We start from the raw sequence: 23,633 nt of genomic DNA, 5'->3' as shown, positions 1-23,633 counted from the left end.
CATTCATGGTACTCTTGCCCTTTGCCCCTGCCCCCTCTATCCGTATTCCTCTTTCCCTCAAATCTCTCTCTCTCTTTTTTTCTTTTCCTCATCCCTTCTTAACTCTTCGTCCCCCCTAACTATGCCCTCCATATCAGGGTTGATTTTCCCTCTCCTTGATCCCCAGAAAATCCCCCCCCCCACACACACACACACACACATCTCGTGCCATTGACCCAAAGGAAAGGTCTTGCAAAAACCCCATCCCATCACTGGAAAACTTTCTTACATCCCTCTCCTACTCCTGGAGAACTCTTTGTATATTCTCTTTCCACAACCCCCACAAATCTGTCCCTGCATCCTCCTTCCATTGCTAGAAAGTTCTCCCCACATCTCCCTGCTACCTTGGAAGGGTCTCCACATATCTCCTTTCTCTCCATGGTTTTCCAGAATTCTTCTCACCTCTGGAAGACTTTCCCTGCATTTTGCCCTTGACACCCTACAAACTTGTTAATGTATGCCCCCCCACCCTCAAAAAAGAGATTTCATCTCATTCTCATTCCTCTTGCAGAAATCTGTGGCTGTATGGTTTATTGTTTAATAGGGCTGATATACCATTTCTCATTGTGAAATCAATGATATATATAACACAGATATAGTGGAGCTGTAACCTAGTGGTGAGATCAAGGGAATACTCCTTATGATCATGGGCAAGTCACTTTACTGATGTATAAATTTATGGCCTGATCAGAATTGGCTTAACCTATGGACCAGGTGAGGCATTGACTCAGGGTGCCAGCGATAAAGGCTGCCAAACATCTGAGCCTCTCTCATCACCCGCTCTATAGATTAAGATGGGCCAGGGTTTGCCTGGTGTATGGAGGAATGCATGAAACAGAAGAGCTGGCTTCATGCTTTTCCCTGCCTCCATCAGCATGTTGCTAAGATGCCTGCCCTCCCCCCTCCCCGATGGCATGCTGCCATTCACATTTCTTGGTTTGCATGCCTATCCTGGCTTTGGATCATCCTTACAGAATAGTGTGCCTCTGGCATTTGCAGAGAGCCTCTTTGGAACTGACCTCATCCTTCTCCCTGGAAGACACATTGCATCCAATCCGAATGTGCTTTGCATGAAGGAGCTGAACACTGAACTGCTTCAGTGTCTTAACATGTTCTTTTCCCTGCTGCACAACCTAAGTATTCCCACCAATATCAGTGAGGGTTTCTTGCATTCTAGGTGAGGAGTAGGAAGGCATCATCGAGGGAGGGGGGTCCCAGTCCCGAGGGGAGGAGGAGGACTAGGTAGGGGTGGGGGGTGGGGTTGAAAGGAGTACAGATTTAGGGGCCTAAATTTAGGAGGTCAGCTTTTTTGAATATTGGGCTTTTCAGTTACAAGCCATCCAAGGAAATACCTACTGTACCTGGATGTAACTTGCTTTGATCAACTACTGGCACAGTGTGAGCTAAAATTCAGTTTCATAAGGCCAATTTTCTCTATATTTGGCGACAGAAGATTATCAAGGACCATTCCATGGAGGATCGTTTTTGAACTACACAAATGCTAAGTGCTTTTTTGCTTCTCTTTTGATTGATTTAATATACTTCAGATAGCATAGAGATGTGAGCGATTTAAAATTGTTGAGTACCATAGAATTTTAGAACACATCTTTATTTTAGGATGTGTTGGAGGTTTAGGGGAATAAGTGATAGGATCAACACATACAGATCTGAGATTTGTGACTATTAAAGTATAACTGAGGGGATGTAATTGGAAGAAGGGTGTTCTTTACAAGAAAAATTTTTTTCCCCTTTATTAGTGGAAGTATAGACACCCTTGAGAAGATCTATGATTGAGAAATTTGTCCACCCTTAGAGATCTCACGCAGTAGTGTGAGTCTCGTTTTGGGGTGAATTTGTAACTCTGAGAACTTCTCTAGTTTATTAAAGTATTATTTTAGTGTATCACCCAGAACTGTATTTGGTTTATCTTCTCACTTATTGGGGTCCTTATGTAACATTCTCTGGTATTAGAGTAGAGGTACTTGTGACCTGGCTTGGCCACTGGAAAACAGGATACTGGGCTAGATGGACATTGGTCTGATCCAGTATGGCTACTCTTATGTTCTTATGTATGAAAATAGAGGAAGGAAAGAAGAGAGAAAAACTTAAGGCATAAAGGTGATAAAAGGAAACATGTGAATAAAGAGGCAGCAAGAAACAAAATCTCACCATTTCTTAGGATAGCAGTTTTCCAGAGTGACAGTCTCTCCAGAAAATCTACTGGATAAAATTACAAGGTGCTCTGGTGCCTGGAGACGTGGTGACTTCCGGCCACTTACCCTTTGTTCAAACAGAGCTATCTGTTTTTCTGGGTATAACAGCCTAAAGGCGGTTTATTTTAGGGGTCACTAGACACGTGTCAATAATCAACAGTTGCATGTTCTGGAAAATATTTACTCTTTAGACTGTGTACAGTCTGATAGGGATGATACATAAAATCCCTTCCCCAGAGCCACAGATCACAGGGAACAGAAGTCAGGTATCTGCACCCTTCCCAAGAACCTGGATTCTCCTCTCCTTTATAAAGCACTAAGATCTTCTTTTAAGACATCAGTGGAGAAAAGGTCTTTGTGGGTAAAAGGGAAGTATTTTAAAATTATAATGTTTAAAAGTAATTATTTTTGAATGCAAAGAAAAGGGAGCTTAGACTGAGAAAATATTTCAGTTTGTTAATATTCAACAATATAATTGTATTTTTCCAGGACTTTGGTTAAGCTTTAAAAGAGATAATCCCTAAGTGAGAAGCAAATTGTGAATAAAAGGGAAAGCTGCAGGATTTCTGTCAACAAGATTTTGAAATTCTGTTTTCAGGCAGACAGGTGCTTGGTTCTCAGCACAGAGGTTTGGGGCTAGGGGTTTTCAGTAGTTGGGTTTTTTTTTTTCTTTTTTTTTAAATCACTTTAAGAGGGGAAAAGAATCAGAGGGAACAGAGGTGCAAGTTTTTGTCATTAGAGATTTTAAGGTTTATTTTTTTCTTTGGAAAAAACTATAAAACATCAGGTTGCGACTGTGTTTAGAAGCTGGGTGAAAGGGAGGCCTAAACTGGTAGCTGGATCCCACTGAAGGTTAGAGATCAAGAGACATCGGTTTAACAGCTGCAGAGGTATTGGAAAAGGTGTACAAAAGCCACTCGATACAGCAAAGAGAGAGAGAGAGAGAAAAGAGACTGTTGCTCTGTTGGAAAAGGATAGAGATAGCTGTAGAGTGTGAGGCAAAGGTGTCAGGCCGCTGGAGCCCAGAGAGCAGGGTTAAAGGTTGCTGTGTCATCAGCTCTTACTTCATTGAGGCTTTTTAAGGATGCAAGGGGCAGCCAGAAGCACTTTCTCCTTGTTGCTGCAGGCTGCAGCTCGTGATAGAATACATCTCTCAGTGTTACCCTGTGCCCGCACTATGACTTCTTCATCAGAACTGTTAATCAGTGCCCCTACTGTGCTAATGCAGCCGTTGTCTGTCCCGGACCGACTGATGCTGGGACCTGGGCCCTCCAACGTGCCTCCAAGGATCCAGATTGCAGGCGCTCGCCAACTGATTGGACACATGCACCCAGAAATATTCCAGGTAAAGGCTGCAGCCTCTTCCACCTTTTAATTTTGTCTTTTGCCTCCTTCTAGCATAATACCAGTTTAAGAATCTTAACTTTAGTATTCAGTGTTTTCTTGCTCTTTTGATCACTCCAAGATTTTTTTTTTTTTCATTTTATATCATACTGTGCACCAGGAGTTCTCGACCCCATTCTCAGGACTAACCAGCCAGTCACAATTTCAGGATATCCACAATGAATAATTTGCATGCATTATCTTCATTGTATGCATCTTCCTTGAGGGTTGTCTAAACCCTGACTGGGTGTGTCCTGAGAAACAAGTTGAGAACCAGTGCTCTGTATAAATCAGTCCAGTGATGTGGAGGGGCATAATCGAATGGCGCCAGCATCTATATGGGCGGTCATCTATATGGCCGGCGCTGCAAGAGCAGCCCCGAACCGTATTATCGAAAAAGATGGCCGGCTATCTTTCATTTCGATAATACGGTTGGGGCCGGCCAAATGTCAGAGATGGCCGGGTTTGAGATGGCCTGCATCGGTTTTCGCCGATAATGGAAACCGATGCTGGCCATCTCAAACCCGGGCCAAATCCAAGGCGTTTGGTCGTGGGAGGAGCCAGCATTTGTAGTGCACTGGTCTCCCTCACATGCCAGGACACCAGCCGGGCACCCTAGGAGCACTGCAGTGGACTTGAAAAATTGTTCCCAGAATGCATAGCTCCCTTACCTTGTGTGCTGAGCCCCCCCCCCAAATCCCCCCCAAAACCCACTACCCACAACTGTACAACACTACATAGCCCTAAGGGGTGAAGGGGGGCACCTACATGTGGGTACAGTGGATTGGGGGGGGGTTGTAGGGCTCCTATTACCACCACAAGTGTAATAGGTAAGGGGGGGATGGGCCTGGGTCCGCCTGCTTGAAGTGCACTGCACCCACTAAAGACTGCTCCAGGGACCTGCATACTGCTGTCATGGAGCTGGGTATGACATTTGAGGCTGGCATAGAGGCTGGCAAAAAAATGATTTTTAATTTTGTTTTTTGGGTGGGAGGGGGTTGGTGACCATGGGGGAGTAAGGGGAGGTGATCCTCAATTCCCTCGGTGGTCATCTGCTCAGTTGGGGCACTTTTTTGAGGCTTGGTCCTAAAAATAAATGGACCAAGTGAAGCCGGCAAAGTGCTCGTCAGAGCCGGCTTTCTTTTTTCCATTATCGGCCGAAGCCGGCCATCTCTTAACCACGCCCCGCCCCACCTTTGGCACACTGCCGACACGCCCCCTTGAATTTTCACCGGCTCCACGACGGAAAGCATTTGAGGACGGCCAAAATCGGCTTTCGATTATACCGATTTGGCCGGGTTTAGGAGATGGCCGGCCATTCCTGATTTGTGTCGGAAAATGGCCGGCCTTCTCGTTTGAAAATAAGCAGGATAGCCTTACAGGGATTCAGGAAAAGTTCTACAGGGGTCCAGTGAGGGAGCACCGCAAGCAATGAGATTCATTTTACAGGGAGAAGGCATCAGAGCAAAACCAGATTGTTACTTTTCCTTCATCAACACCATAAGGGCTCTGAACTGCTCCCTATTTGGAGATACACCAGTATTTCTAAACTTATCAGTTTGAATAGGAAGTGCTTGTACTTTGTTATAGTACACTTTGGTGGTTGATTTAGATATGTCCCAATTTTTCACTTAAAGTGTGGCCAGAAAAAAAAAAAGGGAAAACATTTCATCTAGCTTTGTGACCAGGATAAATGGAATATTTTCAATATTATTTTTTGTTGATCGGAAATGTATAGCGCAGGAGGGATATAAAAGGCCAAAAAGGAGGTGAAGTACTGCCTCTAAGACCTGTACATTGCTGATAAAATCTGTTAGAGCATCATTTAATTCCACTTGTAGCTTGGAAGGACACTGATGTGATGAAAGCCTGGCTTTACTACATATTATCCTGCCCCTTGCCTATTTACATTGCTGTTGTAATAACAATTGCTCTGGTACATGGAACGTTTGTTTGTTTTTTGATAGCTATTTTGCAACCTTGTTAGAGTAGTCCCTTTCTTAGATAGTTTTGGCCTTGTTTGTCACCACCATAATCCATACCACAGATCTCAGATGGTTACAGATTTGTAGCAAGAATCATGTAAGCAAAGTACCAGTGGATCCCCTTGAGAACCAGAAGTAATTATCCCTGCCAAGCTCTTAGACCTGCACTTCTTTGCTTTATGCCTGGTTCCTACATTTGCTGTACACTCCGATCTATGACCAGTGTTTCCTCTAAGCTATGCGCACGTGTTCAAGCACAAGGTCAGAAAGGGAGCGTATAACCCTAGAAACTGAGGGACCCTTTTACTAAGCATTGGTAAGACCAATGCAGGCTTACTGCTCGCTATTCTGGAACTACTGCAGGAGCCTGGTGGTAGTCTCCACCCCCTGCGCACGTCATTTCCGGCACTATAAAAATATGTTCTATTTTTTGTAGCACTGGTGCTCACCCGGAATAATTGAACAGCACTGTGCACTGTCCGGTTTTGCGGGAGCCCTTACCGCCCACCTCAGTGGGTGGTGGTAAGTGCTCCCCCCCTGAAATGGCCATGTGGCAAGTGGTTCACTTACCGCATAGTCATTTCTTTTGACCAAAAAGACAGCCTTTTACGTGCTGCGGTAAAAGGGGGCCTCAGTGCGCATCAAAAACACACGCTGCTAGCACAGGCCCCCTTTTACTGCAGCTTGGTAAAGATCCCTCAGCGCACAAAATGTTTGTGGGCTTTCTTTATTGTGAACATAGGCTATATCACTACATCGAGTTGAGGCTGAAACTTGCGCACAAAGAGGGTAAATTCTATAAATGACGCCAAAAAAATCAGCACTGAAAAACCCGCTTAACTGGTATTCTATAATCTATGCCTTAAGTTTGGCACAGTTTATAGAATACACTTTTCAGTGGAAAGTCACAGAAAATTTTGGCACGGTCACATGCACCAATGAAAATGTGGTGCAAATGTCTGCACCTAAATTTGCATGCAAAGCATCATTATTCTGTAATTACATATGTAGTAATGCAAAGCTACGCCCCCTGTTCCACCCTGAAATCTCGACCCACACCCCCTTTTTTTGGAACTCACGTAAATTTTAGACGTGGATCCTGCTCCTAACTTTACATGTGTTGGTCCCAATTAAATCTAATTAATGCCAATAATTGCTTCTTAAAAAAAACAACTTATTGGCACTTATTGGCATGTTACTCAATTAAATTAGATGTGCAAATCAGGAACATGCCTAAATTTGCACACACAATTTTGACACCCTTTACAGAATTGGGGGAAATGTTTTCATGCCCATATGAGCCAGCAAAATGAGAACATTATTATATGATCCTCTCTTTGCTGTATGTTTGGACCTCTTCCTTTCCCCAACTTGTTTATATCCAAGCACTCTCACCATTTCTGCTATATGTTCCTCCATTTCAGCCTTGGCCTGCCCTGCCTCTCCTCCCTCACCCTTCTGATCAATATTTGCTAAGGCCTGAATCTCCTGTTTCAATGTAAAAACATGCACACAAACTCAGGTTGAGAAGTTCCGAAATACCTTGTCTTACCCTGTCCAAGCTTTATCTCTTTTCCAAAATGTGTTTGCATATTAATATGCAAAATCAACATGTATAAAATAATAAACACAGAATTTAACTATCAATTGGAGATTAAATGATAACACAGCAAAGTGTATAATAATAATGAGAGAATCACTATTCAGCTGCCACCGTTTAAACCAGGGCAAGGCCTGGAGGCCAATGGTAGCCCCCAGAGACCTCTGGGGCAGCACCAAGAGACCTCTAGGCTGCCCCCGTTGTCTTTCTGTTTTTGTTCCCTACTCCTTTGCTTTTCTACCCAGGGTCAGGACAGAAAGATGCATGCTTGAAAGACACAGGCATTTTTTAATAGCCAAAAGAGCATGCATTTGGAAATTATCTCAACTTTGAGGATATTGCTCCCCCCCCCAATGAATTTTAAGGTGGGTTGGTGGGGATGGATATCATTGACACACACTGGTCAGCAGTGTCATGGCCCGCGCATCATGGGAAGATATTTGGCGGCTCTCCTTTCAGCTCATTAAAATCCAAAGTGGCCCCAGCACAATAGCTGTGGTGACTAAATAAAGTATCTGGTTTGCGGTCAGCATTGAGTGTGTGTGCAAAGTGGTCAGTGATGGTTCTATTGGGATAGAGCTGACACTGAGCTCGCTTTATGGATAAGTTAGGACAGCATTTCACTGTCTTAACTTTATCAAAGTAATCATCCAGATCAGTGGCGTAGCCAGAAGACAATTTTTGGGTGGGCCAGCAGGTAGGATAGGTGGACACTACAACCCCCCCCCCCCCCCCCCCCACACACACACACGGTCCAGCACATTTAAAGTTATCGGCGTTGCCTCCACTCACCTTCTCCCACCATGGCGCTGCCTCCTCTCCTGCACTTCATGGTCTCCGTCTCCCACCCCTGCGGCAGCGCTCTATCGGTGCTGCCTGCCTGACAGCTGACAGACGCGGCGCGATGACGTCCTGCTCCGGGACCTTCCCTCTGCCGCAAGCAATCCGCCCTGCGTAAGCAGGAAGTTGAATCAATGCGGCAGAGGGAAGGCCCCGGAGCAGGAGGACGTCGCGCCGCGTCGTCAGCTGTCAGGCAGGCAGCGCTGATAGCAAATTGAAAGTGCTGCCACGAGGGTGGGAGACAGAGACCATGAAGTGCAGGAGAGGAGGCAGCGCTATGGCAGGGGTGGAGAAGGTGAAGATGGCCTGAGACCAAAACTGGGTGGGCCATTTTTTCTTACCACCGCTGCCTTTGCACCACTGCTTCTCCCAATGCAGCAGCGGCGGAAAAAAAAAAGCAAACGCGGGGCCGCAGCAGCCTTCAGGCATGCGCTGTCAGTTCTGCTGGTCCTCTGCCCCGGAACTCGAAGTTGACGTCAGCGGGGGCAGAGAGCCAGCAGAGCCGACAGCGCATGCCTGAAGGCTGCTGCGGCCCCACGTTTGCTTTTTTTTTTCTTTGCGGTTGCTGTACAAAGCAGAGGCTGCATCGTGGAGGGAGATCGTCGGGAAGAAAGTTGAAGCCAATAGTTGGTCTCCATTTCTCCTTCAACAAGTAAGCAAATGGTAACCTCTGAACTGCTGCATCCACGTTGTCATCCTTATATTGTTGGTAGCATTTTTTTTCATTTATCTCATATTTTTCAAACATTGCTGGCTTGTGCAGTATAAGGAATAACTTTTCATAGAGTAGTAATTTGTTAGAAAGTGTAATCAGTGTATCATCTGGAGGGGTTGGTTATTAGGACACAATAGCACTGTTATATTTGTACGATATTTTTTTTTGCTCAACGTAAACAGCCTCTAAAACAGACATCATGTTATGAGAATCAGGTGTTCAACATTCAGTTTCTATTTATTTATTTACTTATTTACACAATTTCTATCCCACATTAAACATGAATTGGGTTGAAACCTGGGAGCATTTAAAATCTTTTTTTTTCCTATGCCTACATCAAAAGAAATTCAAATGACATAAGGTAGAGTGGGTGGAGCCAAGGCAGAGTGGGTGTGGCTGTGGCATGTACTAAAATCTCCCTCTCAAAAATCGGGACCCCTTGGCAGCTCTGGCTTTCCTATCAAAACAAGATTCCAAGAAATTGTACTATCCCAATTCATGTTTCAAAGTTAACATGATGTTCCAAAATTCCAAAGAGCGAGGTCCAGCTCATGGTTGATCAGGAGCTAGCTTAAATAACCAGAGGATCAATATTCAAAGTTATTTAACTGTCCAGAAATGACTAAATTGTTTGATTTGGGATAACCAGTCATATTCAGCAGCACTTAACCAGTTAGTGCCACTGAGAATGTCTGGTTAATGCCCAACTCAAAACTGACTATTTTAAGGGCATTCTGCACTTAACTAGCTAAGGTAACATTAATAGGACTGCATGAAAGTCAATCCTATCTTTATGTGGTTTACCATAGCTCAGTGGTGTGCTGGAGCCGGCTTGCAAAATTTTTTGGCATTTTGTGAGCCAGTTGTTCTGGGAGTGCAACCCGGCTTGCCTCTCCTCCCCCCACCCCGAGCTGCAGGGTCACAAACTCCCAATGCCAGTTCACCTGCCTGCCCTTAGCTCCCGATAGCCCTCCTTTCCTTCCTGCCACCACCCTGCATTTAAATCTTTTATTTTACCTCGAGTCGTGGCGGCAGCACTGAAAGTAGCAGGCTCGCTCGCCTCCAGCCTTCCCTTCCCTCCCAGTGTCCCACCCTCATGGAAGCATGAAATTCATCAGAAGCAAGAAGGTGGGACACTGAGAGGGAAGGGAAGGCTGAAGGCAAGCCGAGCCTGCTGCTTTCAGTGCTGCTATCATGAATTGAGGTAAAATAAAAGATTTAAATGCAGGGCGGCGGCAGGAAGGAAAGGAAGGCTATCGGGGAGCTGGGGGCGGGTAGGTGAGCCGGCACTGGGGTTGGAACTGGAACTCGGGGGCTGAAAAGGGAGGTAGGTGGAGGCTAGGGCATGTCACTGCACATGGATGGGAGGGGAAGATAGGGTGCAAAGGAGATTTGCTGGGCATGGAAGGGAGGGCAGAGGAGAATGGCTGGACATGGATGGGAGGTGAGGGGAGAGAGACAAATCGCCCGACATGGATGGTTAGGGGATGGCAGAGGAGAATTGCTGGACATGGATGGGAGAAGAGGGCAGGTGAGAGAGGAGAATCACTGGACGTGGATGGGAGGGGAGAGCAGAGCAGAGGAGAATCACTGGACATGGATGGGAGGGGAGGACAGGAGAGATAGGAGAGTTGCTGCTTATGGATGGATGGAGGGGAGGGCAGGAGAAATGCTGGACATAAATGGAGGAGAAGGAAGACAGGATGGAGATGCACATGGATGGAGGGGAGGGGAGAGACAAGAAATTCTGGACATGGATGGAGTGGAGGGAAGGGAAGAGAGTAGAAATGTTGGAGGGAAGGAAAGACAGAGGAAGGATATGCACACAGATGGAGGGGAAGGGAGAGAGAAAAAATGCTGGACATGGATGAAGGGGAGGGAGGGAAGACAGAGGAAGTAGAAATGCTGGACATGAATGGAGGGGAGGAAGGGAGAACAGATGAAGTAGAAAGATTGGACATGAATGGAGGGGAGGGAGGGAAGACAGAGGAAGTAGAAAGGCTGGACATGAATGGAGGGGAGGGAGGGAAGACAGAGGAAGAAAAAGGCTGGACATGAATGGAGGGGAGGGAAGACAGAAGAGGAGATGCACATAGATTTAGGGGAGAGAGGAGAAATTCTGGACATGGATGGTGGGGAGGGCAGACAGAGGAAGGAGATGCACATGGATGGAGGGGAGGGGAGATAGTTGAAATGCTGGACATGGAGGGGAGGGAAGAGAGAGGAAGTGAGATGAACATGAATGGAGGGGAGGGGAGGGGTGAGGTGAAATGCTGGACATGGATGGAGGGAAGACAGAGGAGGAGATGCACATGGATTTAGGGGAGAGGAGAAATTCTGGACATGGATGGAGGGGAGGGGAGAGAGTTGAAATGCTGGACATAGATGGAGGGGACAGAAGAGAGAGAGGAAGTGAGATGAACATGAATGGAGGAGAGGGGGTACATAAGTACATAAGCATTGCCATGCTGGGACAGACCAAGGGTCCATCGAGCCCAGCACCCTGTCACCGACGGCGGCTAAAAGAATAAGCAATTTGTCCTGCCCATCCTAGAAATAAAGTATTGTTCCCTCGTCCATTCAATAACATTCTATGGCTTATTCTTCAAGGAAGCCGTCCAACCCTTTTTTGAAGTCCGCTAAGTTAACCGCCTTAACCACCTTTTCCGGCAGTGAATTCTAGAGTTTAACTACGCGTTGAGTGGAGGGGAGGGGAGAGAGTTGAAATGCTGGACATGGATGGAGGGGACTGAAGAGAGAGGAAGTGAGATGAACATGGATGGAGGGGAGGAGAGAGGAGAAATGCTGGACATGGATCATGGAGGGGGAGAGGAAAAAAGTTGGACATGGATGGATGAGAGGGAAGAGCGAGGAAGGAGATGCATATGGATGGAGGGGAGGGAAGGAAAAGGAAGGAGATATCTTGCAAGGCCGCCCTTGTAAGTCTCGGCAGCCATTTTAAAGAAGATGTGGCAGGAGGAGAGTCAGCGCCGGCAGAAAAGACGGGATCTTTCCTGAACCGAAGAATCCACTGACCAACAGGGACGTTGCCTTCAGGTATGCGCTGGGAGTGGGACCCTTCGGCTTGGGGGAGCGGAGAGGAGGTCTGTAATAGGTAGGTGAGGTGGGGTGGGGCGGATACTGTAAAAAAAAAAGTTAAATTTTTTAAATGTCGCTGTCTTGTGCATAGGAATGTACACAGAGAAAGTATAATAAGGGAATAACTTTTCATAGGTAGAGTAGTATTTGTTACAAATCGTAAATCAGTGTGTCATTTGGAGGGGCTGGTTATAGGGACACCTAAGCCTGTTATTGGTGCAGAGATTTTTTTTCTCCTAGCTTCTAAAACAGACATCCTGTTATGGGAATCAGGTGCTCAATGTTCAGAGTTCTATCTATTTAATTACTTATTTATTGCATTTTATCCACATTAAACATGAATTAGATTGGAACCTGGAAGCATTTTTAAAAATGTTTTTTTTTCTGGATGGGAGTAACGCATTGCGCCCCCAGGCTCTCTCCCCAGGTATAGCCAGCTCTGTATATGGGGGTGGGGGGGAGGGCGCAGAGGTGGACCGGGAAGAGCGCTCCGTTGTTAAAAATTTACCGCACATCACTGCATAGCGGGTAAGTGCTGAATATTGCACTTAACCCGCTATGGTTTCACCTGCTCCTTAAACCTGGAAATTCAATGCTAGGGCCGGACATGGCCCAGCATTGAATTTTTAGGTTTAATGTGGTGCATTTAGCAAAACATTGATCGCTGCCAGCTAAATATCAGGCCCAGGATTTCAAGCCTATTTTAAATTTCCAATAAGAGATTCTGTTCTAAGTTCCTAGGGAAGAGAATTCTAAAGCAAAGGAGAAATATGCCGAAAGCTGGATAATGTGAGGAATCCAACCATAGGCTTCTGTGGGACAAAATTATCAGGTAGTAGAATCCCAAGGACAGAGGCCTCGAGGCGACTCTTTTCACACTAGGAACACAGCCTAGTGCCTCACTCAACATCATCATCGGCTTCTAATATATGTCCAAGTGCCAAACCATACCAATTTTTTCAATCATACTTGCAGTACTTAAATATTTTAATATGAATTCATAAAACAATACTTATCTCTTAAACAGAAACATTAGGTAAAACAGAATCGCTTCTGAGGCCTCTGTCCTTGTGATTCTACTACATACCCGATTATACATATTAAGAATAAGCAATGAAGATCAGCACTGAGCCTACAGTATTTCTACAGTAAGGTTTCTAAGTTACCCATTTATATTGCTCAAGCTCACAGATATTGAAAGGAAAACGACAGAACACAGGGGAAAATGAAGAGAGAGTAAAGGAAAGAAAAAGTGACATAAGTAGGAAAATAGAATGAGAAAGTGAGACAAAAATAGAGAACAAAAGGAGGAGGAGAAAGAAATCAGAATGTGAAAGAAAAGTCTCCAAAAATTGCTAGCATTTGAAAATAATAACTTTGATTTATTGCAATGCTTCTTTTATCTGCAATCTTCTTTTGATCTCAGATCATGGATGAGATAAAGGTGGTAATCCAGTATGCCTTCCAGACCCGGAATGAGCTCACTCTGGCCATCAGTGGTTCTGGACATTGTGCTATGGAAGCCGCACTCTTTAATACTGGAACGTGGTGAGGTCGTGCTGATCGCTGTGAATGGTGTCTGGGGTGAGCGTGCCAGTGACATTTCAGAAAGAATTGGTAAGTTTTTAACCTTAAAACCATTAAGCTAAATACCTTTGAGGAGGGTGGGGAAGGGGGCTATGAAGGTTCACTCTCTTTCTGTAATGATTCTAAGGTGTTGATTAAATGTTTGCTATTTAGCATTTCTTAGAACAAAATATCAGACTTCGGGTTCTGTTCCTATTTTATGACTGGCCAGGAGTAGGTATTCTGTGAAAGGAGGAAAGAAAGAGAATTTTGAATTTAGCTCACATCTTTTTCAGTTGTAGCTCAAGGCGAGTTACATTCAGGTACAGTACTGTATATAGAAATGAAATAGACATTAACAAAAAATCATGCTTCTTTGTACTGCATGTGTACACAATAGGGTCTTTTACAACTCATTCTTTGCAAATATGTCACTAAGGGGCCCTTTTACTAAGCTGAATAAGTGTCTATGCATGCCCACTGTGCACCCAAAATGGACGTTACCGCATGGCTCTTGCGTAATTCATTTTTGGCATGCATACGACACACGCATCCGAAAAGTTTTTTCTTTTCAGACATGGCGTATCCGACGCATGCCAGTGGCACTGATGCGCGTAGGTCACTTACCGCCAGGTTACCGCACGAGTCTTTTACCGCTAGGTCAATGGCTGACAGTAAGATCTCAGACCCAAAATGGACGCGCAGCGCAGTTTGATTTTGCCGCACATCCATTTTTGGCAAAATTTAAAAAGGCCTTTTTAAAGGCTCGCTGAAAAATGGATCGGTGTGCGGCCAAAACCCATGCCTACACTACCGCAAGCCATTTTTCAGAGCCACCTTAGTAAAAGGACCTCTAAAATACCACTGAAAAACCTCAGAAAAAGCAGCACTCTTTCAACCAGCTTTCCACACAACATCTCTATTGAACGAATTAAAGCAACTGGGCACAATGAAGTGATAACTTCTTAAAGGGAGCAGATATGTATCAACACACTTCACAATGCAAGAAAATAGGAGATATACATCCTTGATACAGTCAAATTGGCAACCATGAATTCATGTTGGCTCCTGTTTCTAGTATTTTATTTAAAGATAAGTACAAAATTTAAGGAAAAACTTTTGTTGAATTCTTTTTAAGATGATAACTATCTATAGTAAAGTATGTATAAACTGGAAAAAAAAAGTGTCTCACTGGAATGATGAAGAGGTGATAGCCTGTTGCTTTTGTTTTGCTAGAAGTGACTTAAGACTTGATGGTCCAAGAAAACATATCAAATTAAATTTGTGAATGTGGGCATTAACTGCTCCAGTTTTATTTAGAGCTCAGTTTGTGAAGAAGGAACATTAGAGTGCTATTTTAGAGGACTGGTAGACGAGATAAGTACATAAGTAATGCCACACTGGGAAAAGACCAAGGGTCCATCGAGCCCAGCATCCTGTCCACGACAGCGCCAATCCAGGCCAAGGGCACCTGGCGAGCTTCCCAAACATACAAAACATTCTATACATGTTATTCCTGGAATTGTGAATTTTCCCAAGTCCATTTAGTAGTGGTTTATGAACTTGTTCTTTAGGAACCGTTCTAACCCCTTTTTAAACTCTGCTAAACTAACCGCCTTCACCACGTTCTCCGGCAACGAATTCCAGAGTTAATATGCGTTGGGTGAGAACCATTTTCTCCTATTTGTTTTAAATTTACTACACTGTAGTTTCATTGCCTGCCCCCTAGGTCCTAGTATTTTTGGAAAGCGTGAACAGATGCTTCACATCCACCTGTTCCACTATCATGTCTCCCCTCAGCTGTCTTTCTCCAAGCTGAAAAGCCCTAGCCTCCTTAGTCTTTCTCATAGGGAAGTCGTCCCATCCCCGCTATCAATTTAGTCGCCCTTTGCTACATCTTTTTCAATTGTACTATATCTTTCTTGAGATGCGGCGACCAGAATTGGACACAATACTCAAGGTGCGGTCGCACCATGGAGCGATATAACGGCATTATAACATCCTCACACCTGTTTCCATACCTTTCCTAATAATACCCAACATTCTATTCACTTCCGAGCCGCAACAGCACACTGAGCAGAAGGTTTCAGTGTATTATCAACGACGACACCCAGATCCCTTTCTTGGTCCGTAACTCCTAACGTGGAACCTTGCATGACGTAGCTATAATTCGGGTTCTTTTTCCCACATGCATCACCTTGCATTTGCTCACATTAAACATCATCTGCCATTTAGCCGCCCAGTCTCCCAGTCTCGTAAGGTCCTTCTGTAATTTTTTCACAATCCTGTCGCGAGTTAACGACTTTGAATAACTTTGTGTCATTGGCAAATTTAATTACCTTGCTAGTTACTCCCATCTCTAAATCATTTATAAATATATTAAAAAGCAGTGGTCCTAGCACAGACCCCTAAGGAACCCCACTAACTACCCTTCTCCATTGTGCTGCTGCCCATTTAACCCCACTCTCTGTTTCCTATCCTTCAACCAGTTTTAATCCACAATAGGGACATTTCCTCGTATCCCATGACCCTCCAATTTCCTTTGTAGCCTTTCATGAGGTACCTTGTCAAACGCCTTTTCGAAAATCCAGATACACGATATCAACCAGCTCCCCTTTGTTTACTCCTTCAAAGAATTGAAGCAAATTGGTCAGGCAAGATTTCCCCACACAAAAGCCGTGCTGACTTGGTCTCAGTAATCCATATCCTTGGATGTGCTCTGTAATTTGTTTTTGATAATAGCCTCTACCATTTTTCCCAGCACTGACGTCAGACTCACCGGTCTGTAATTCCCAGATCTCCCCTGGAACCTTTTTTTTAAAAATCGGCGTTACATTGGCCACCCTCCAATCTTCCGGTACCACGCTCGATTTTAAGTATAAATTGCATATCTCTAACAGTAGCTCCGCAAGCTCATTTTTCAGTTCTATCAGTACTCTAGGATAAATACCATCTGGTCTAGGAGATTTGCTACTCTTCAGTTTGCTGAACTGCCCCATTACGTCCTACAGTAAGTTTCTCCGACTCGTCCGCTTGAAATACCATTTCCGACACCGGTATCCCACCCAAATCTTCCTCGGTGAAGACGAAGCAAAGAATTCATTCAATCTCTCCACTACATCTTATCTTCCTTGATCGCCCCTTTTACCCCTCGGTCATCCAGCGGCCCAACCAATTCTTTTGCCAGCTTCCTGTTTTTAATATACCGAAAAAAATTTTTGCTATGTTTTTTTTGCCTCTAATGCTACCTTTTTTCGTGATCTCTCTTGGCCTTCTTTATCTGCGCCTTGAATTTGCTTTGACACTCCTTATGCTGCTTCTTGTTATGTTCAGATGGTTCCTTCTTCCATTTTCGAAGGTGTTTCTTTTAGCCCTAATAGCTTCCTTCACCTCACTTTTCAACCACGCCGGCTGTCTTTTGGACTTACGTCTTTCTTTTCTAATTTGCAAAATATGTTGGCCTGGGCCTCCAGGATGGTATTTTGAACAGCGTCAATGCCTGTTGTACAGTTTTACCTTCTCAGTTGCCCCCCTAAGCTTTTTTTTTAACCGTTCTTCTCATTTTATCATAGTCTCCTTTTTTAAATTTAAACGCCTAACGTATTTGACTTCCTGTGTATAGATAAGCCAGGTAGAGAATAATTCTATAACAGGGTACATAGAATTAGCATCTAGAGAGCACCTGATAAGAACTCTTTCTAGAAAGGAGTGTAGATACCTTCTTTCTTTATAGAATACTAATATAACTGGGTATATGCATGCTTAGGTGCAATCACTTACATCAGCTATAGAGCTGGTCAATGACATACCTAATTTGGTTGCACCTGGGGCCAGAATACCCCCTCTTCTGAGCAATGGGATGTGCTGAGTGGTCGTGCAGCTGCCCCCTGTAACATCAACTTCCTGTTCCAGGGTAGGGGACCGTCAGAGCCGACAGCCATGTGACTGCTTAGCACACTCCCTTGCTGCCTGCACTGAGGTGGACCACCCCCACCATCCCACCCTTGGTATGCCACTGTAGCTAGTACAAATGATCACGCCTAAGTGCCAGAGATATGCATGTAACTTTGCTTTTACAGTTACAAGGTGAAAGTCCTGCTAAGCTCCACCTAGACTCTGGCTAAAGGCCAGATTCTATATATGGCGCCTAAAAACTCTGTGTGGTAAAGGTTTCTTCCTAAGTGTATCTATAAGCAAGCGCCTAGATTTAGGTGCAGTATATTTAATACGCTTAGGGCAGAAATCCTAGCACCTAAATAACATGCGTCCATTTAGGCCAATGAAAGCATGGCCTAAATCCCTGTGGGTAGATTTACATGCACTGAGCTATATTCTATAACCGCAAGCGTAAATTTGGAATGCCCACAAAATGCCCATTTACTGCTCATAACCATGCCCCTTTTGAAACTGTGTATATTAAAATGTAGGCATGATTCATTAAAGAATACGCTTAGCGAGGTTGTGCAGTAAATTCTAATTATTGCCAATTAGTGCTCATTATTGCTTGTTAAGTGCTGTTATCAACACTGATTAGCTTGTTAAGCCATTAAGTTACCCTGCATTGTTAAAGAATACCTCTAGATTTTGGCACGGATCTCTAGGCGTGCTATATAGAATCTGGGGGTAAGTGTATGCCCACCTGTCAAATATGAGCTATGCAAGATATATGCATACTTAAAGAATAGCATGTAAGTAGAACTTTGGTATTTCTGTAGTACTGTAAATATCTACGTGTGTAATCAACTTGCAAATATTAGTGCCCACTTTATAGAAGTACCCATTTATAATGTTTGTATTGCTACCTAGTGGTCTGTCAAAGAACTGCAGCAGAAGTAGCTCAGCCATAGAAGAAAGTGGTAACACTTGGACTGCATGTGAACTGGCAGATATACATGCTGGTTTTTGTCATGTCAGTTGCATGGGTTTGTCTAAGTAGAGAGGTGCTGGGGAGAATGAATAGCAAGAAGCAGTTCATATTGCATAGATACCAAGCAACTTAGATTGATAGCAGATCAGAACTCCATCAAGTATGGCATTTATCTGATGGCCTACCTACCATATATGCAAAGTAATTTGGAGGTGGGTAGAAAAAAATTGTGCCTCTGCAGCCAAGTGGGGGAAAGCAGGTGGTCAGCTGGACTCTCCGGATCAGAATTCATAGGTTCTTTGTTTCTTCTTTATCTTCCATCAGTAGTGATAGTATTTGCAACCCCAGGCATAATCTGACCTTCTCTAGGATAATGACCCATGCAGCAGCATGCTCTGTTGCAGAAGTATTCTTTCACTTTGGTGAAATGCATTTTCCAGTCTAGCATCATACCAAGCAATTCAATAATGATATGGTGAGAGAACAATTGCTTACTCTAGTAGCTACTCAACAACTCACCAACCCCCAGTGAATGCCAAAAATGGGTTGCAAGTGTAGGAAACCCTTCTATTGTTGAATTATTACTGTAATAAAACCCAAACTGTTAAACCTTGAGGACACTACAGACTTATCATAACAATTTAAAAGGTTTACAAAGCTGCGCTGAACAATGACCTGTGTTATTTTTAGTGTGTGGGTTTCCCACATTCTGAAGACACTTTTAGCGCGGCTGTAAAATGGTTGCAATTTCCTTTTTTCCACTTAATGGCCATATGCTAATTTTCCAATTAGTGCATGGCCATTACCACTTGAGCCCTTACCGTTACCTAAATTGTAGGCAATAAGGGCTCACTCATTAACCCATGCTAATTGGCAGTATGCAGTGATTTGTCTGTGCTAACCACCCCCAACACTCCTCCCTCGCACTAAAAATTTTTAAATATTTTTTAGTGTGGGATTGTCACATGCAAATCCCAGAACTGCTGCAGAACAGCTGAGTGTGTCTCACGGTAGTGCCTTTTAGCACATAGTAAGCATGCGTTAGTGCTTACCGCTGCTTAATAAAGGGCCCCTTAATATACCAAGGGGCTCATTTTCAAAAAGAAAAATGTCCAAAAGCAGCACCAAAGCAGAAGATGGACTTTTTTTGCCCAAACTTCCAAATAGCTATTTTTCGAAACCCATTTTAAAAATGGTTTTCAATGCATTTCATCTAAATCTCACAGGGGCATGTTAGAAGCGTATTTTGCATGGGACCAGGACAGATTTATGATTTAGACATTTTTATGTGATAATGAAACATTGTAAGAATGTCCAGGGCAAAAAATATGATATACTAGGCTGGACCTGTTTCAATAAAAACTAGGTACCAAAAAGGTGCCTAAACTAACCAGATGACCACTGGAAGGACAAAAGCATGACCTCCCTCCTCTAATCCCCCAGTGGTCATTCACCCCCTCCCACTCCTATAAGAGATGACAGTACATACCAGGCTGTATGACAGCTGCACATGTAATGGCCATTCCTCTTAGAGCAATAAGCAGACCCCCTGGACTAGCCTAGTGGTTGCTGCAGTGGACTTTAGAGAAGGAGGACCCAGGCCCATATCCCACTCTACTGGGCTACGGTAGTGGTGTACAGTTAAGAACATAAGCATTGCCATACTAGGACAGACTGAAGGTCCATCAAGCCCAGTATCCTGTTTCCAACAGTGGCCAATCCAGTCACAAGTACCTGGCAAGATCCCCAAATAGTACAATACATTTTATGCTGCTTATCCTAGAATAAGCAGTGGATTGTCCCAAATCCATTTTAACAATGGCTTATTGACTTTTCTTTTAGGACGTTAGCCAAACCTTTTTTAAACCCCACTAAGCTAACTGCTTTTACCACATTCTCTGGCAACAAATTCGAGTTTGATTCATGTTGAGTGAAGAATATTTTTCAGATTACTTTAAATTTACTACTTTGTAGTGTGCCCCCTAGTCCTAGTATTTTCTGGAAAGAGTAAACAAGCAATTCACGTCTACTCATTCCACTCATTATTTTATATAGCTCCACTCAGCCATCTTTTCTCCAAGCTGAAGGAAGGAAGGGAAGAGGATAGGACTTCATGTACCCTCTTTCTGTGGTTATAATCAAAGTGGTTTATATATTATATAGAGGTATGTATTTTGTACCTGGGGCAATGGAGGGTTAAGTGACTTGCCCAGAGTTACAAGCAGCTGCAGTGTGAATTGAGTTCCCCAGGATCAAAGTCTGTTGCACTAACCACTAGGCTACCTTTAGCCTTTTCTCATAGGGCTGTCGTCGCATCCCCTTTATCTTTTCTAATTCCACTATATCTTTTTTGAGATATGGTGACCAGAATTGCACACAGTCGCACACAGTTGCTTTCTTCACCACCACCGCACATTGAGCAGAGGGTTTCAATGTATCATCAACAACGACATCTAGATCCCTTTTCTGGTCGGTGACTCCTAATGTGGAACTTTGTGTCACCTAGCTATAGTTCGGGCTCCTCTTTCCCACATGCATCACTTTGCACTCACTCACATTAAACATTATCTGCCTTTTAGATGCCCAGTCTCCCAGTTTTGTAAGGTCCTCTTGCAATTTTTGCTATTTCTGGAGGGCTCACCATACAATATAAGGGGGCTATGGTGAGATGTGTACCTTGGACCTTGTCTGTGAAGTACATTGCTGAGACCCCTAGGCTGCCCCACTGCTTTGCTGGTATGTCTGTGTGGCCAGTCTATAAGAATCCTGGCCCCCAGACATCCCAATGGCTTATTGTTGTGTATTTTTCTCTAGGACTTTTTTTATTTTTCCAAAAAAGGTACCAAACGACATACTGAACGCAAAATCATCTAGAAAACAGCACTTCTTGAGACAAAAAGACGTTTTTCCTGTTCAAAAATTGCTATGTTCACCACTCAATTTTTGGACGTTTTCAGCAAAATGTCCTAAATCGGACTCAGATGTCATATTGAAAAGGCCCTTCTAAATCTGCTTAAAAATCAACTACAGGTAAATCACATTAAAATTACATAAAACTCAACACAGCCTTGTTTCAGCCCCACTTGCATCGAGGTATATAAAATTAAGTTTCTGAAAAGCAATATTTAAAAATACAATGTTGGGTTTTATATAATTTTAAAGTGATTTATCTCTAATTGATTTTTAAGCTGACTTTTTATTTGGCATGTCAAACTTTTAAAATTGATTATACAAGATTGGTTTGTAGTGTCCTCAGGTTTCATTCTTTTGGTTTTATCTGTTTGCTTGTGAGACCTTGCCTCTTCTTTTATGGAGCATTATTGTAGACTGGGTAGCAGTGATAGGTTGTGAGCTGCAGTTCAAGACACCGAAATAAACATAGATTGATGTCCCACTATTTTTCTCTTGCACTTTTCCTCAAAAAGAAGAACTATAAATAAGCAGCTTCAGTTAAAAAACTACATAGGGGCCGTTTTACTAAGTGACGGTAGGGCTACCGCAAGTGTAGCACACGGCAACACTGCACTACCACTGGGTGCGGTAGTTTTGGTTTTGCCGCACGCCGTTTCCTGTGCCAGAAAATAATTTTGTATTTTCAGGCGCGGAGGGTAGGGAGTAGACGTGCCCGGTGGTAATCAGGCACCACTGCCTGATTACCGCTAGGTTAGTGCATGAGCCCTTATTGCCTGCTAAAAAGGAGGCAGTAAGGGCTCAGGGAGTAAATGGCTGCACGCCAATTTTATATTAGCACATAGCTGTTAACAACCTTTGTATTTAAAATAGTTTTTTCCCCACTGCAGTAAAAGTGGTCTTTTACCATTTCTTGGTATAAGGGCCCCATAATTTGAGGTCTGCAGGTACCTATCCACTGTTGGATTACTTACAGTGGGAGTCTCTGGGGGAACCAGCACATGCTATCCAACTTTCCATAACAGAGAGAGAAAATGTTCTCAATCTTTCCAATCCAGTGGAGTAAGGACAACTCTGGTTGGACAGTGATGATTTTGGTTAAAGAAAAACAAAAAAACTGGATCAGGGCTAGCAGCAGCCTCTATCTTCTACTTCAATTACAGTGTAAAACAAGAAGAAATGTTTTGCAGTTCAAAAAAGGTTCCAGACTAGTAATCTGACCTGGCAAAAAAGCAGCACCAATTAAAGGTTTTAGGAAGGTACCAAAGATGAGCATGTTAACATTTCACTGGCCCCAAATTAAAGCTTCACCTTTGAAAGATATAATCCATTTCAAACTGTGGTGAGGCTACAAAAGACAGACTGAATTACCAGCATACTGAGAACATAAGTCTGTCTTATAACATGCTGAGGCATGCAGAGGAATGTTGAACTGAGTTTAATGATTGATGTCCCATGTATTTGTCCTAGTTCCACCTGACAGTATCCCATGGGGCTGGCCTTGGACCATGCACTATCTGCATGTTAATGTGCTACTCATTACAGACACTGAGTAACAGGCTGGAGCCAAAGGACAACATTCCGGGAACAGATAGCACCCCCCTCATGAAATATGTAGCACTCTTGAAATGTTAAATTGACAAAATCTAGAATCATAGCGTCTGAAAATCAAAATCTTTCAGTGCATTGTGCAGTTTCTTCATTTCCATAGAAATCAAACAAATAAACATGGAAAGAAAATAAGATGATACCTTTTTTATTGGACATAACTTAATACATTTCTTGATTAGCTTTCGAAGGTTGCCCTTCTTCGTCATATCGGAAATAAGCAAATGTGGTAGCAGATAGTATATATAAGAGAAACATCAAAGCATTACTTTGACAGTCTGACAGAGTGGGAGGATGGGGGTATGCATGGGGACATCAAAGCATTTCATTGATATTCTAACAGGATGGGTGTTGGTAGGTGAGAAGAGGGTAATAAACAGAGAAATAACAGAGAAATACAACTTTATGGTTTATAATGGGTTAGAAAACCCAGATCCTTGTTAAGTCCTGTTTGTTTCCATAGCATTTCTTCTGAAAGCTACTGTACTATATATATAGGATTAAATTGTATAAATGGCACTGAAAGATCGGTGCCAAACAAAAATAGTGCTTAGCGCTATTCTATAAATGGCACTCAAAGTTAGGCACTGTTTATATAATGGTGCTTAGCGCTAGCCCAGTATCCTGTTTCCAACAGTGGCCAATCCAGGTCACAAGTGCCTGGCAGAAAACCAATAGTAGCAACATTCCATGCTACCAATCCTGGGCAAGCTGTGTCTTCCCCATGTCTGTCTCAATAGCAGACAATTGACTTTTCTTCCAGAAACCTGTCCCAAAACATTTTAAAAACCAGATATGCTAACCACTG

At 43.5% G+C, this 23,633-nt stretch overlaps 1 protein-coding gene across 1 annotated transcript in view; it reads left to right on the top strand.

Moving 5' to 3' along the window:
* The first annotated feature begins 2,503 nt into the window (after positions 1-2,503).
* The window catches only part of AGXT (alanine--glyoxylate and serine--pyruvate aminotransferase), an 88,449-nt gene continuing 67,319 nt past the window's right edge, over positions 2,504-23,633 (top strand). Inside the window, 3 exon segments of the mRNA XM_030215881.1 lie at positions 2,504-3,597; positions 13,301-13,410; positions 13,412-13,491. Of these exon segments, the coding sequence (XP_030071741.1) occupies positions 3,337-3,597; positions 13,301-13,410; positions 13,412-13,491 (451 nt within the window). The 5' untranslated portion in view covers positions 2,504-3,336.

The sequence above is a fragment of the Microcaecilia unicolor genome, chromosome 10 (assembly GCF_901765095.1).
Source record: "Microcaecilia unicolor chromosome 10, aMicUni1.1, whole genome shotgun sequence".
Classification (NCBI taxonomy): Eukaryota; Metazoa; Chordata; class Amphibia; order Gymnophiona; family Siphonopidae; genus Microcaecilia; species Microcaecilia unicolor.
Note: the sequence above shows the minus strand (reverse complement) of the source record. Positions and strands in the feature narration are given on the sequence as shown.